We start from the raw sequence: 17482 nt of genomic DNA, 5'->3' as shown, positions 1-17482 counted from the left end.
GTCTGTCAATTAGTGAGTTCTTTTGTTTTATCTCTGAGTCTCTGTTATGTGGTGAATGTGCTGACTTTGCCTAGCATGAGTTAACTTAGGCCTGTAGCTTTAACAAGGGGTATCTACATAAAACTAACCTTAAACTAACTTAGTCTACATATACTTCTAATGCTAATTTGGTTTATACTAACTTAATCTATATGTTAATTTTGGCTTAAAAACAGACAGGTGGGGGAGTCTTAAACTTCCTGATCCTCGTGTCAGTCTTAGGGAACCACATTCCTACAAGATCACTAATTGGCTTTATTGCAATGGTTGGGGGTGATGTTTTACTCTTGCAGGGTACCATAATAACAGTAAAATTCACAGCAGAGAAATTGAATACCGGCCAGTACAAGGACACAAGGGAGAGCTCGTAAACTGGGCCTTGCCTCAGTTTCTTCCCAGTCCAGGCCTTGCCTTAGAATGGGAGGCAGCATCCTTACCAGCTTGTGTTGCCTCCATGGTCCCATCAATTTCTCGCTTTCTGTCTCTCTGTCTCTCTCTGTCTGTCTGGTGAGTGCATGCGCCCTATGGCGAAAACCTCTCCAAAAAAAGAAAAGAAAAGAAAAGAAACAAATATTAGTAGAATCAGAAGTTAGTCAAATTTAGACATTATTTATTAATTTATTTATTTTTAGAATTTTACCATAAAGTGTTTGTGTTCACCAGAGACAGACAGACAGAGACAGAGAGTGAAAGTGAGAAATCACCTCCTGGGGGTGACTATGCCATAATCCCTCTCCTTCATTCTCTTCTCTGGATTTTGGGCATGCACACACATGCACCCAGTGTCCTAGATTCAAACCTCAAAATTGGCCACATGAGATCCAGCACCTAAACCACTATGCTACCTACTGTCCCATATTCTAATTGTATTTTATAAACATAAAACAGATTACAATAGATCTCTGTCTCAGAGCATAGTTAATTTCCCCTAATTTATATTAATATATATTACATAACTAGAGTCAATTGCTACAGGATTCTACATTATTGATTATAAATTAGGCCCTACGTAGGCACTGGCCAGAAGAAACATGAAATTATGGCTACCAGTACAAATAGCATAATCTAACTTAATAATAGCTACCATGAAGACATATAGTTTAATTGTAAATTTTTATAAATATGTGGTTTAAAAACTTTGTATTTTTAAATGAGATTGTGATATTTTCAACAAAAGATGTCCCAAATGTCCATTTGTTCAAAATAAAACATGAAAACAGTCAAAACTTTCAGAAATTAATGTGGGATATGGAAAGTTTAGAGAACTGAACTTGAGTTAGAAGTTCTCATTTCTATTTATACTTTCCAAACATAAAAAAGGTTTTTTCACATACGTTCAAAGTATTGTGATTTTAATTATGGAGCACCTTAAAATCAGAAAGGAAGTGAAAAGAAAACACATTGCTAATTTTTAAATGATTCTCTCATCAGTAGTATTATCAGATGAATAAAGTTATCAGTGCTGAAATAAGAATACACCTGACTACTCTAATCTCAAACAATAATGAGTGATGAGAGAGACACATCTTTGGTTATTATCATCACTGTCAATTTGTTGTTGTTTCTGGAGAGTTCTAATTTTAGTACGTTTAATTCCAACCATTTATTGCCCTTTTACAGACCACTTAAGAAAAAAATTAGAATATTCATTAGCCACCCTACTCAGTAGAGCATTGTGTTTGTGCTGTGTGTACATGTGTATGTGTGTGTGTGTTCAATGTATCACCATATTTTTTTAACTTAGTCAGGGATCCATCAAAAGTTTTGACTTTTTCAAATTACCACGAACTCTCTTGAGGAGGAATCTAATACAACACTTCATCCAGTGTTCTATAAAAGGAAAATCAGAAATTAGCACCAAAAAATTTCCAACATAAAACCAAAACATGTATTTCTAGCCTCTTTCAGCCCTTTTCTCATGTCATAGAGTCACTATTGATATCTAAAGCTAATCACTTTACTTTTGTTCTTGATCTCATTTATCTGTGGGTCAATGTTCCTCATTTTCTCTTTGAAATTATTTCTACCCCACTATTAAATAAAACAACAAAAGAATTCATTCAGTCTTGCATATCCCTTTAACTACTCCTATACTCTCCTAACTTTTATAGTCAAATTCTGATTACATTTGTACTTCTTTATAAACCAGGTACTCTTCATCCAACACTATCTAGCTTCCACCTCTCTGCACTCATTCAGGGGGTTTCAAACTTTTTTCTGTAAAGGGCCAGACAGTATTCTGGGCTGTGTTGGTCACATGTGTCTCCATTGCATATTCTATGATTTTCATTTAGTTTGTAATTCTTGAAAAATGTAAGAACCTCTCTTCAACAGGTGAGATAATGTTTGCCAACTGTTATATACAAAAAATTGCTGTAACTGAAACTGTTCTGTTAATAGCACCAAAAAAGAAATCTATTTTGCTATTTGAGAGGAATATGTTATATCCTGCCTTTTTTTTTTTTTGCAAAAAATGTGAAGCTAATTAAAAAATGGGCTGAACAAAATCATAGCAGCAGCTGTAATACTGATAAAAACAAAAATGAGGGGCAGTAAAAGCTGGTTTCCTGCCAGCTGATCACAAAAGTACAGCCTCCCCTTGAACAATTGGTCTTGGAACACAGTGTAGATAACATGGAATATATGGTTGATGAGCAAACTGTGCTCTGCAGACAGTAAGGATCCCAACTAGAAGAAAGGTAGAAGTTCCTGTTCACCAATCAGAAAATTTGTTCAGGAAATATCCTTCCTGTGGACATCACAGATTTGAGGAACAAGCACCCTATTCTCTTATAATCCAGATTGTCAAATCAAGACTCCTTTTTCATTTATTAACCACTACACAATGTTTAGCCTTTTAAACACTTTATTTTCATTGAAACTCTCTTCTTGGCCCCCAAGAGATAAATTTCTGTCTAGCCATTCTTTCCTTTTCTTTCTTCCTCTCTTTTCTTTTCTTTTCTTTTCTTTTCTTTTCTTTTCTTTTCTTTTCTTTTCTTTTCTTTTCTTTTTCCTTCCTTCCTTCCTTCCTTCCTTCCTTCCTTCCTTCCTTCCTTCCTTCCTCCCCCCCCTCTCTTTCTCTTTCTTCTTTTTTAGAGAGAGATTTTTGCTATAGGGTGCATGTGCTTGCTGGGGAGACAGAAAGTGAGAAATATCTTCCCCAGGGGGATGACCATACCACATCCCTTCTCCATTCTCCTCTCAGGGCTTTGGGCCTACACACACATGCACCTGGCATGAGTTACAAGCCTCAGGGTCCAGGACTTGATCTACGGTCAGCCATGTGGAGGTCAGCGCCTTTACCACTATGTCACCTGCTGGCTTCAGCCACTCTTTCTTTATCTGATCCCAAAGCTTTAGGGTTTTCATAGAAACCCCCCTTTGGTGTTTATTTTTCTCATTCTGCATGCTTTCTGATGGTCTAATTATTCAAAGAATATTAGCTATCACTGCTATGCTTTAAATACCTAAATCTCCACTAGTAGCTCAAAATTTCTCTGAATTCCAAAGCAATGAATCCTAATGCATTCCCTGTCTTATAAATAGCAGTCACTATCTACAAATTTACCAGAAACCGTGGTTTCACTCAAAACTTTCATGAATGTATCAAATTTGGGCCTTAGCTACCAAATAAGTCTATTTCAGGGTACCTCAGCATCCTGTTTGATTTCAAGATTCATTATAAACGCAGATAAAGACTGGTGAGAAAATATAATATGTACTTTCATTAGTGGGTGAAAGTGTTTGTACAGACAGCCATGTCCCAAGTACAGAAATGCCTTACTTGACAGGGGCTTAGGAGCCTAATCAGTGTTGAATATGAGTCCATTTTCACAGCCTGGCAGCAAGTAAAACAATCTTCCACTCGTATATGTAATTTCTTATTATTATGAAAGAGCTGATTAATTTCACACTCTTATTATAAATGTAGTCAAGGCCAACATTATTACCTTTAATGATAACACTATTATAATGTTATTATATTACTTTGCTTCTGAGAATAGTAAATTTGAATACAAGTTTTGCATGTGAACAATTTTTATTTTAAAAATATTTGACATTGGAGGATTATGATAAATGATAAAAATGAATTATACCCTTAAAATCAAATAGGCACATATATTTTAATAGAAAAGATATTCATATTATAAAATTTAAATTTTTTTAAAAAAATAATGTTTTTCATTTTTATTTTCCAGCACCCTGTGAGAGTCGTTCAACAGGTTCAGAAGGCACTGTTCTATCCCCAAACTATCCAAAAAACTACAGTGTGGGTCATAATTGTGTTTATTCCATAGCAGTTCCCAAGGAGTTTGGTAAGTAAGATGCATCTCATCATGTAGTATTTTATTTTGGACATCCTTTATTTTTTACCATATGACATTTTGAAATTTTTAAAATAAAATGTCTACCCTCCATAAAGCACTTTACTCCACAATTCTTTTAGATGGTAGCTTTGTAATAATAAAATTTGGAGGTCATTTTATTCAATTTGAATTTACAGTCAAGTACACAGGTGAACAACAATATAAAAATGAAAACAGGATTGTTTTTAATTTTTAAAAATAAGCACATCCAGTAACCTTGCAAGTGCCTTCATATCAGAATTATGTAAAATGGGAAGTTATCAGAGCATAAAGCAAAATCTGCTCTGCAAAATATGCATAAAGTCAAATATAGAAGTATTACAGTGCAAAATATTTATAAAAACCATCATTAATCTTATAGTTTATTTACTATTTCCAGAAAGAGGAGAGTTTTGGTTTTAAGCATCTAGTTCTGGTACAGCAATGCACACAAAAAGACAGCAAAGGATATTTCAATGCATCTTGTCAACCTGAGATTCTGTTCTGCATTGGCACTAAGAAGACAATGTGTCCTCTGCTGCCTTCACATCTTCCTGATCACAAGTCTTAGAAGTCATTTACCTGGCTTCTAAAGGTTTTGGACCTGAGATCCAACTGGATCTAACCCATATTAAGTTTTGTTCATGGATGAATAAGCAAGAGAAATGCAGTAAGCAGTAAAGTTTGGGAGAGAACCTAAAAGCTTATTGTTCTAGAATTTAGATTTATAGCACTGTGTACATGGTAAAGGATTTTTTTATAGAGATAATGAATGCCTGGGTCTGGTTGACTCAGTATTTTAGCAGAAGGATGTGGATTTTATCATCAAAGTTGCTTGGCTAACATCTTGACTTAACATTTCTGTTGCTGATATATAAAATAAGCTGATGCTTCCAGTCCAATTTCTTGTAACCAGGTACTACCTATATATCCTCCTTTTATTCCTTTTAATGCAGGTCCAAGATTTCCAACTTTCTTGAGAGCATAGTCATCAGAAGCGAAGCACTAAGCCTTTTATTTTAACATTAAAATAGTGATGATGCTTATATTAGCAAGGTGTCTGTTTCTGTACGCTACAAAGCATCCCCTTCATCGAGCTCAACTCTTGAATCATAGTTGAGCTTCTTGATAGTAAAGAGAGTGTGATAGATTAGAAAGAAAAGTACCATCCATTTAATTCCATTTATTACTTTTTTTTCTACCTTTTATGATGAAGAGAGTCCTCCCTATCTAGAGAGGTTTACTGTCCTCTGATGCTAAAAATGTCACTAACTGCTGAGAGAATACTAACAATGATTGTCCAGAAAACTACATAACTCTGAATACTTTTTGGAAGCCACTAGTTTATCCTATTATGCCATGTTCTGGGGACGCCAATAGCCAAAAGAATGAGAAAGGGGAATTATTAGCCATTTCATTTTCTCACATGCAAATATACTAGCCACCTTGGAGATATTTTACAATATGTATATGCAAAAAAAGAAGGAAAAAACACTGATTAAAAACAAATGAGCAAATTTCTAAAGAACTGAATCTTCCTTCTGGCAAGATTGAAGTTGAACCTAATGTTCTTAATCTACTAAGTAATACTGTATTTGGCCAATATTGGATGGTTTATAAAATTATTTTTTAAAAAAATAGTTTTCTTCTGTTATCTGTGGATAAAGTATTTGATTTATTAGTAAGGAAACTGATTTTCAAAGTTACATCATTTTTTATTTTAAATGACACATAAATGTCAACACTTGAATTCTAATTTCAGCCCTGTCTTATATTAGCTATCTGTCTGTGAACAAGTTACTAAACTGTTTGAGCTTTAGTGTAAAGTGGGAATCAGATCTCTATAGAGCAGAGTTGTTGTAAAGAGTAAATGAGATTGCATATATAAAGTATGTCTCACATAGTTCATGCTCTGTATCATTAGGTTTAAAATGCCTGTTTTGGAGCCCAGTGGTAATACAGTAGTAGCACAACTGTACCCTCATAAGAAAGGTCCTGGGTTCATGACCCTATTATGTATCCCTGAATCCACCCATGGGTGTGTCTAGCATCCGAGCAGGCTAAGAAGGAGTAGATTACAACATGAAGATCTTGTTGGTGTCTTTCTTTCTCTCTAATGGAATAAAAAAAATTAACAAACTAAAAGCAAATGCAAGCTTGTGAATCATATTTCTAAGTTGGGACTGAACTCAATAACTTATTTGCTTATTTAATTACAAATGATATCATCAGCCTGAGTCTTAATTTTATCACTCTCTATAATAGTGGTGATAAATGTCTACCTCATAAGATTTTTTTTACAAATTAATAATATGTGTATAAGTGATTGGCATAATAACACATAGTAAGTTATATACACACACACATGCACAAATACACACACACGCTTTTATTTATGTTCATACTCATATTGAACGTTCTCTACCCCCATATTCTCCCTCCTTCAGAAAGATGAAATGACATAGATTGGACTAGGGGATCTTATAAGTAGCATTAATTTAAATAAAACAAATTACTTTTATTATTTAGTTAAAGCTTGAAAACAAATATCTTGAATTTCACATCTGCAGTGGATAGCCATTCATCTAACAACCTTCTACAATTTGAGGGAACTAAGTGCAGGGCAGTGGAATTCAGCAAGTATTGATCTTTGACTTTTTCTTATTCCTACCTTTACCTCTTTGATATGAGATGATCAGTCAGTAGTCACAGGATCTCTTCAAACCAAATTCCTATTTTGCTTCTGTTTCCTCTCATTCTCACTTTGACATAATCTCCTTTGGTTGCCATGCTGAGCTTTTCCTTATTAATTCTTAGTATCACTTCATCACGCATATTACCTTCACATTATTCCCTTTTCCTGTCCCAAATTATAATACTTATTTTTCCTGTGTATTTTATATTTGGAGATTAGTAGAACTTGACTTAAACTATTTAGCACAATATCTGTCAGATACACTCAATTCATTTGTTGAGACTGAATTTTGCACATATGTTAAGATTTTAAAGTCATTATATAAGGAGAAAATCATATCAAATATAATCAACATTGCTATAAATATGAATATACCTTACATTACCCATGAAAGATCATCTATATAATTTTGTATATGCTATATTATCTCTGAATCAGAAAACATGATATTTTTCCTCTAATGTAAGAAAGATGAGTTTCTTCAGATAATATCAGATGAATTAGTTATGTTTCTTTCAGGTCATGTGACACTGAATTACTTTCATTTACTTATTTCTGCCTAGTATAGGATTAAATTTATATAAATCAAATATATATACACAATTCTATTATACTTTATTTATTGACTGAGTGAATACTGTTTTGTTTGTTAGTCAATTCCTATGTTAGATTTATCTAGATTGGAGAATTATAAATTCACAAGCATCATTAAATTCAAACTTCAGATATTAGAATCAGTTTGGTAATATTCATCCCACAGGATTTCACATATCATATATTTTGATTGTTATTATATTATCTTTCTACTTTAAAATTATTTCTTTCAACTTGCAAGAAAATGACTATTATATGCTTTAGAATGCAATTAGGTGAATTTTTAAAGTAACTGTTAAATGACTTATTAAGCTCACATAATAAATGTCTATTTGTAATGAATGTCATTTTATAATGAATGTCAGTGTTTATGTTTCACTTTCCTCCCATTATTGAAGAGCTATAGAAAATAAATAATGCTACATAATTTTTTTTAAACTAAAAAGTATGGTGCAGGAACATGTGGCGGCCTTTTACAACAATTTGTTTACATGGTGGCCACGATGTTTTAACATATCAGTAAATATTATTTCAATTTATATTTGTTTTTGTTTTTAGCTTTATTTCACCAAAATTATAACTTCAGCAGTTTTTCCATCTAGCTATTTAATACAAGTTGACATTGGTTGCTTAAAAGTATTTTAAATAAAATCCAAGGTGATAAAGTCAATGATAGTTGCAATAATAAATTGATTAAAGGGAAGATTAGACAGTTACTGGAAGGTAAGCTAAACTGGAATTCCAAAGGTCTGGATCATTGTCCTTTATCTTCCTCTAACTGGCATTTCATTAGTCTCTTAATCAAGTTATTTTAGTTTTCTGGTACTCATTTTCTTAACGTACAAAATGTTCTCCAAAAGATATGCCAGTTCAAAAAACATATGCAATCTACTTTTAAATTCAGAGTATGCTATTAGAAGCTAGAAAAGTAAAGAATAGAGAAAAAATGCTATCCTTTTTGAAATTCAGGAGTCTATGTATAGAACTATACACATTCACGTAGTTTCTACAAATTCCAAAGGACTATAAATTTTATATAAATTCTGAAGTTTTTACATTTCTGAGGAAGTAAGATACATTATATAAAATGGTATGCTATAGTCTTCTTTTTTATTTCCTTTTTCTTTTTTTCCCTCTTTCTCATTTTAAATGAATCAGAATACTTTTGATGGGCATTTTTGCGTTTGTCACTGCTACCATTACAATGTTGTAAATGGGGACCAGCAGTTGGCTTAATGGCTGTGTCGCTGGACTCCCATGTAGTCGACAGGGGTTCAAGTCCCAGACCCAGTGGCTTAAATTCACTCTAGGCACATGGGAGTGTGTGGCCAAGATCCTGAGAGAAGAATGGAGGAGAAGGGATTGTGGCGTGGCCATCCCCCTAGGGGGATGATTTCTTGCTTTTTGTCTCTCTGTCTCTGTCTTTCTGGTGAGTGCATGTGCCCTATATCACAAACCCCTCCAAAAAGTAAAAAAAGAAAAACAAAAAGAAAAAACTATTGTAAATGGCACTTTGCAGTTTTTAATTCACTGCAAATGCTAGAGGATTCATTTTCTACTCTATTCTTCCATGGAATCATTTCTTAAGTGAACCTGAATATTTGTATACAGGGAACAAACATTTACCTGCAAAGTTTCATCACGTAATTGTTAGTCTTCCCTTTAAGAAGTTTACAAAGTGCTCAGATTCTGTGCCACAGTCAGTAGTGTACTGAAATGCAACGTGGAAACCCCATGGCTGAATGTGGGTTTAGATCCCTGGCCTGGTTGACATGAAACATGCTAACATGTATGCATGTATGCCCAAGATTGTGATAAGCTGGAGGGCTAGAAGAAGGGGACATCAAAGTGACAAGACCCTGTCAAGGATGTCTTTATCTCTCTCTCTCTTTTTCATGCATATGGATGTGCTATCATGAGAAAAAAAAAAAAAGTCGATAAAGGCCGGTTGCAGTGCTAATACAATTCCTTTCCTGAAGTCACTTGGAAAGGTCCTGGGTCTGCATCCTTGTCTCCCTGTACACCTCAGACATATGTATGTCCATGTCTGACTGGCTGAAGCTAGGGTTGATCACAGCATGGAGACCCTGTCAGGGGTGCCTGTGTCCTTCTCTATCTATCACTTTGCCCCCCTCTCTCACATTTTTTCTCAGAATAAATAAATAAATGAATGAATGAATAAAATGAATTAAATTAGGGAGAATATTTGAAATAATGAAAAGAAAAAAAAAGCTATCAGATGGTGTGATGGTTAAGGCAGCTGGATTACACATGACCAATTACATGGTTTGTGTCGCAGACCTGTTAGCTAAAAAAAAAAAATCACTCCAGGCATGAGTGCATGTGTGCCCAGAATCCTGAGAGAAGAGTGGAGGAGAAAGTATCGCAGCATTGCAGTTATCCCCTGAGAGGTGATTTCTCACATTCCCTCTCTCTTGCTGGCAAGAACACATGCACTATAGCAAAAATAAACAAAGCAAAACAAAAAAGAATAAAGCAACAACCCAATGGCTATGCATTACTATGCATTACTTATTCTGAAATAGTTTTATGGAGAGGATCTTGCATGCAGCCTTTTTTAGTATTTCATTATTCTGTCATGCAGAATCACATTTGTAATATTTCATAGCATGACAGATTAAAGCTAGAGAAGATAAATGATTCACAAAAAACACACAGCATGCCACAGGCAGAGTCTTTTGTAAACATGAAATACTTATCATTTTTGACACTCTCCCACTGGTATATCAGGATGGTATAATGATCTCTAATTATTTAACACTTTAACCCAGTACTTATTACAATTAGAATACAGATTTTTTTTGTTTGTTTTCCTGTTTTGGTGATTCATATTATATATCTAATTTAGACCTAAAAAATAGCATTCTCATTTTGAAATAGTTCATTTATTTGAAAACTCAACAAAATATATTTCCAATAGGTTTAAAATAGTGTTTATTTTGTAGTTGGTATACAAATATATAGTACACATTGCACCAAAAGTGCACTTCTAGTCTCTGAAGAGGGATTTATTGGGTTATTGAAAAGGTCATGATACATTTTTGCATAGAAATAAAAATACATCACCACTTTTATGACAACCCAGTAAATAGTATTTGTGAGTCAGCTGGTGACATGGTGGTTAAAGCAGCTGGATTCCATATGGCTAACTGCACAATTCAAGTCCCCTACCTGGTAGCTTGATAAACCTGCCACGCATGAGTATGTGCATGCCCAAAACCCCAAAAGGAGAAATAGAGAAGAGCTTGTGGTCATCTCCCATGAGGAATCCTTTCTCACATACCCTCTTTCCTGTCTCTCTTTGGTGAGTACATGTACTCTCCAGAATTTTTCTTTTAAAGTTAGAAATGATTAATAAATAACATTCTCTTACAGCTTACATAAATGATAGTATTTCATCCTATCTACTTTTTGCTGAGAAGTGGTGAGTCAAGTACAGATGTATCACTGCTATATTTTCCAAATTGTTATGTACAAAAATATCAAACTAATATCAAAATTTTGTTTATCATATTGATTCTCTTAGCATATTTTTTATTTTATTTTGGTGGGATAGAGGTTTTTGCTATAGGGCATGTGTGCTCTCCAGAAAGACAGAGAGAAAGAAAACGAGAAATCAACCCCCCCCAGAGGGGATGGCCACACTGCAATCCCTTCTCCTCCATTCTCCTCTTGGGATCTCAGGCACACTTGCACACATGCCTGGCGTGAGTTTAAGCCACCGGGTCTGAGACTCGAACTGTGGTTAACTACATGGGAGTCCAGCAACATAGCCATTATGCCCATTACTGGTCCCAAGCACCATTTTTTTTAAGAGATTGTGATGACAAAGACAGTTGGTTTCAATGCTGCGGTCCTCCATTTGTAGAGACTATGTACTGGGGAACATACCACCACAGCCCTCTTAGGAGCATTTTATATAGAAAACTTGTTTACCTTGTATAGTATTTATTTTATTGTAACAGGGAGGGTTTGACAGCTAAAGTTAAAATTAAAATCAAGATGATTCAATAGCAGATAACATGAATAAGTTAGTATCTAGACATAGATAATAAGAAATTGTGAGTATGGGGTAAACAAAAGATCCATGCTTTCTTGAAGGCAGCTTAATCCCAAAAGGTTCCAAAAGGATCAGGCTAGTAAGTGGCATAGAGGAAGAAGCAGCTGGATTCCTCAGAGATGACTGTACAACTTGAACCCCAGACATGGTGACTTGAAAAGCACGCTAGAGGAGAATGGAGGAAAAGGGATTAAAGCACTGCTATCTCAAGTGGGGGGAAGGGACAATTTCTCACTTTCCCTATATTTCTCTCTCTCTCTTTCTACAGCAAGAGCACTTATTTTATAGCAAACCACCAATTAATTAATTAATTAATTAATTAAAAACAGTATGAGCTGACAAAACTCATCTATGGAATGAATTAGACTTCAATCAAACCTGTTCAATTTGTTTAATTTAGAAGAACGGAAGTTTAACAATTTGGTTTATTTTTAATCAACCCAGTTACTCCTCTTTACTACTTTCAAATTAATAAAAATATCACATTCAATTTAGAGCAAGAGTCTGACTATTCAGGTTATGTAAATAATAGTTCCTGCCCTTTAGGAGATTATAGGAAAGGATTTACACAATTGGACAGTTATTTAAGAAGACTGTGGACACTGCTAAGAAGCTATATTCTAGTTAATGTAGAAACAGTAGTTATTAAGGTGCTATGGAAAAACAGAAAGAACACCTTGGCAGGCTGGTGGATGATTTAAGAGAGGAAGCACTGTCAGAAACATTTACTTGACGAGCTGGTGTGTGACTTGAGTCTTAGATAACGTACCATTGTTAGCTAGTTGGAAAAGGACATTTCAGCCAGAGAGAATAACAAAGAGAAAAGCATATAAATATGGTACTTTATTATTATTTTTTAAAGGAACTACATATTTTTCTCTCTGGTTGAAGAGCAGTGCACTAATCAGAAACTAATATGCTTCAAACTGGAGAACCAGAGACCAGATTATGAAGGGCCTTGTATACCATGTTTAAATCAATTCAACAAATGTTTACTGGCTTCCACTCTGCTTGAGAGAACCATTTTCCAGGCTGAGTCTGCCTGATGCTCAATGAAACAGAAATATTTAATTAGTATCGCTAGCAATGTATTCTAGTTGAGCAGTCACATGATACAAGGGAAATATTCATCTGGTCGATATAGGTATAACAATTCCAGTTCTTAGAATTTTGAAACATTTCCATGCTAATGGCAGAGTCACTTTTCAAATCCCCTGAATTATCCCACACTTCTCTGGCCACCCAACCCTTTCAATCAGCAGTGAAAGAGGTAATAGCAACGATTCTGACTGAACTGTACACATGTCAGATTGAAAGAACATTTTGAGTCACTCTAGATATAACTAAATAAATTAACACATAACTATGATTGTAAATTATGTTAATAAGCATTAACAATGAGGAAAAACAAGGGTTTAATGAAAACAACAAGAGGATCAAATTTAGATTTGGGAGATTAGTGAAGAAACATATGTTGAGATGAAGGATGTGTAGGAGTTGAAATGAATCTGGCGTATGGTAGAAATTAATTAAGTTATTTAAGCAAGGGATTAACAAAACCTATTGAGTTTAGGTATATCATTGATGGCAGGGAGGAGATGGTTGATCCATGTGAAAGATAATGAGGAACTAATTTAAGTAGTGGGAGAACAGAGGAAAAGCCCTTTGGTTGTAGGATATATTAGAGATGAATGAGGGGTGTGTGTGTGTGTGTGTGTGTGTGTGTGTGTGTGTGTGTGTGTGTGCCTGAAAAGCCTAACAGGAAAGTGGAATTAAAAGATAAAAATAAAACATAAGCCATAGTTATCAACATAAGCTCCATCAAATTCAAGACAGTTTTGTAAGTGATGACACCAGTGATTTAACTCCATTTTTAACAAGCTGAAGGTCATGAGAAGTTAACCATTTCAAGCAGTCTTTATGTTATTAACTGAACTATAATTTTAAAGATTTTTTTAAAGACTAGAGAGAGGAAAAAAATGCTAAAATAACCAAATTAGGAGTCTGAGGTGTATAACTAATTATTTTCCACAGAAATTCATAAACTTGCTCTTGTTTGGGGAGAGGAATGAACAGAAGCATTGTTATGGTAGAAGACTCTGGTGAAACTTCCCTGGGCATTTTTCTACTGAAGCTTCAGCTAACTTTATTGGAATATTCTCTTGCAAGTAGATGTTATTATTCTTTGACCCTCCTGAAAGTTAATAGCTAAAACACTTTGAGAATTCCAAAAAACTGTGTCCTTTACCTTCGCTATTGTCTGGTACACTTTTGTTTTGACTGGACCACTTCCACCTCTAGGTAGCCATTGCTTTGATTATGGTCTGCTTCAGGATTGTACTGGAAATGCCATGCAGTAGAAGAAATTGTTCAAAATCTTGATTACATTTGTTTAAAATTCAGTTGAAACTTCTGCTCTTGTTGATGGATAATCTGGACACAACCATTTTGGCACCCATTGAACAGAGTTTGATTTACTCAACTATAAATTTTCACTTAGAATTGTATAAACTGAATGAATTGAGATGTTTAAGTATTGGCTGCTGTTGCTCCTGATAATCATCGGTCCTCTTTAATTAAGGCACGCATAAGATTAACTTATTTTTCACCAATTGATGTGGATAGTCCCCTGCTAGGGGTGTCATTTTCAACATCATCTCACTTCATCTTAAAATGAATTATCCATTGTAAATTGCTGATTTCGTTGGGGACATTGTCCTAAACTTTCTTTTTCCTTAAGAAATGGCAGATAGCTTTATTGCCCTAATTTGAACATTACATATTGTATACTTGTTTCTATTTTTATTTATTTATTTATTTATTTATTTATTTATTTATTTATTTATTTTGAATCTAAGAAAATGGTTTTATTTTATTTTTTTGGAGAGATTTTTGCTATAGGGTGCGTGCGCTCACCAGACAGAGAGAGACATAGAGACAGAAAGCGAGAAATCACCCTCCAGGGAGTTGGTCACGCCACAATCCCTTCTCCTCCATTCTCCTCTCAGGATCTTGGGCACATATACACATACGCGCCTGGCGTGAATTTTAAGCCACCAGGTCCAGGACGCAAACCGTCTTCATGTCAGTCCAGCGACATGACCATTACGCTAACTGCTGGTTCCCTTAATTTTTATATTAATTTATTTTGTACATTCAATCAGTATACTTAACTTGTAAAGTGAATTTATCCAACATGAACTATACTTCAGACCCGTGCAGTCAGAGTATAGTATACATGTTATCCTTCACAGGTGTCCATTTCTGTGTCCTACAGGTGTCTTCTCTATTTTTTTCCTAATTTCGTCCCCTTCACTTTTCCCCTCTCCCACCCTCCATTCACACTGTCCCCAGTGTCCGTAACTGTTTTCAATGCTTTTATGACCTCCAGTCTTTCAATCAATACCACCAAATGCAGACAGTAAGTAAATGGAGACTTACAATGTTTCTTTTTCATAACCTAATTTGCTTCACTCAGCAGTAAATTTTCATCCACCTTCTAGCAAATGCCAGGGTCTTGTTTTTTATGGCTGAATATTCAGTATTACATAGAAAATATATGCCACATTTTTTCTATCCATTCATCTGTTTGTGGATATTTGAGTTGGTTTCATGTCATAGCAGTTATGAATAATGCTGCAATAAACATAGATATGCAAGCACCTTTCTGACTGCATTCTCCTGTCTTTTGGTTAGATACCCAGGAGTGGATCTACTGGATCATATGGTAGTTCTATTTGCAGGTTTTTGAGAAACCCCTATATCATTTTCCACAGTGGCTGGACCAATCTACATTCCCACCAAGTGTAGGAGAATTCTTCTTTCACCACAGCCCTGCCAACACCTATCATATTTCTGTATTTTTAATCTTTGCCATTCTGACAGGGGTTCTCATAAACTTACATAAAGCGTTAGTGATTTTATCATTCTTTCACCCAAAATTTACCATGAATATAATGTTTATGCTTGCTTCAATTTTAGCAAAATTTATATCATAGATCTTTTCAAACTGATGTTTTATCATTCTTAGTAGTTCAAACTGTAATAGGTCCTGTCAGACATGTTGCAAGCTAGTGAGTTTATTTGGGTGGGAAAAATATGAAATCTACACATACTTTTTTTCATAATATGTATTTTCTGTCAACTTTCTGAAGACCCCATGTGCACATGTGTGGGTGCATGTGTGTGCATGCATCTGAGGTAGTTCATGGTTTCAAGAGAGTGATGGAAGACACATGAGCAGAAAACGACACCTTTGAGAAATTGAGACCTGTTTGCCACATCTTACCTGGTGTCTAGACTTGAGATAGGAATCCAGAGTTCAGCTTCACATGTTCAGAAAGTCAGCATCATCAGCTAGCTCAGGTAGCATTCAAGCCTAAGGAGTCTAGTTCACATTAATTTCCATTCACCAACCCCAGAGGGACTGATTTATAAATCATAATGCCAATTTACCAATTTGTGAGAGGATATCCAGCAAGCTTATCAATCCTAACTATTTGTCTAGAATCCTTCACGTTGGTGGATACATCTATTCCTTGTGCAAATTAATATAATTATGCCTCAAATGATAAATCAGCAGTTTACTGAAATTTAAGAACATCAGAATGGAAGCCTGATGTGCTTATGGGAAATTTATAACAAACTGCTATTGCTGGAAGAAATATTCTTAACTACACTAGAGACATTCTTTTCTTTAGAATTCACTAAACTAACATTTCTTAAAGTTTCAGGAGGGGTCACTAATAATTGGGTATGGGGCTGGAGATAGGAAAGTCAAAAAAAAGGATAATACTGGATTAAAAATGTTTGAAAGGCTTTCTGATTTAGTTTCCCTAAGCCTTCTCAGAACCTTCAATATGCCAATATGCATATTATCTGTGTGTGTGTGTGTGTGTGTGTGTGTGTGTGTGTATGTGTGTGTGTGTGTATGTGTGTGTGTGTGTGTGAGAGAGAGAGAAAGAAAGAGAGAGAATGTGTGGGCTTAACTAGAACTATTCTTATGTCTAGACTGTTACCTATCATATTTAGTAACCAAAGTATCAACTTATATTTCAGTTAACCAAGTGCTTGCTTAGCAGATAACTCCATCTTAATATTAACAAAATAAGGCTACATGCTCATTCTAATTTCTTAAGGAAACTTACAGTTGATTATTTTTGGAGACAACACACATTATTCTCTTATTAATCATAGATTATTTTATTGATCTTCCTTTGAGTATCAACTAATTTTTATAATACAGATATTACAATTAAGTCTGATACACAAAAAATTAACTTTTAAATTATAATAGGAATATACTTATTAAAGTGAATGTTTATTTTTAAAGTTACAAATATCTTATACTCATTCCACTGTAATTTTTATTGTCATTAGATTAGTTTAAAATAGTTAGCCTGAATAATTTTATTGAGAATTTCTAGACCACACTAAAATGACTCTCTTTTAAAGTTTATTTTATTTATTAATTTCATAAGAGACAGCTATCCCTGACAAGGTCTTCCTGTGCCACAATTGTTCCACCAGCCTCCCAGCCAGGCAGGTTCATGGGCATGCCCAGAATGTTCAGACTGTCCTGGGACCTGAACCCAATCCTCTCAAGTAGCTCTGGCATCATGCAATGGTGCCCTACTACCTGTATCATTGTGACTGAGCCTACACTGAAATTCTTAAAAGGTATAATGCTACTGGAATCTCACAGCATGTTGTGACCCATGTTTCCTG

At 34.7% G+C, this 17482-nt stretch overlaps 1 protein-coding gene across 1 annotated transcript in view; it reads left to right on the top strand.

Annotated features, from left to right (window-relative positions):
* Positions 1-17482, top strand: part of CSMD3 (CUB and Sushi multiple domains 3) — a gene marked incomplete at its 3' end in the record, with an annotated part of 1277483 nt that overhangs the window by 1045768 nt on the left and 214233 nt on the right. Inside the window, exon 32 of the mRNA XM_027771421.1 lies at positions 4239-4355. Coding sequence (XP_027627222.1) covers positions 4239-4355 — 117 coding nt within the window. The remainder of the gene's footprint in view (positions 1-4238; positions 4356-17482) is intronic.

Source organism: Tupaia chinensis, unplaced genomic scaffold (assembly GCF_000334495.1).
Source record: "Tupaia chinensis unplaced genomic scaffold, TupChi_1.0 Scaffold000032_1, whole genome shotgun sequence".
NCBI lineage: Eukaryota > Metazoa > Chordata > Mammalia > Scandentia > Tupaiidae > Tupaia > Tupaia belangeri.
This window is presented reverse-complemented; position numbering and strand designations above follow the sequence as displayed.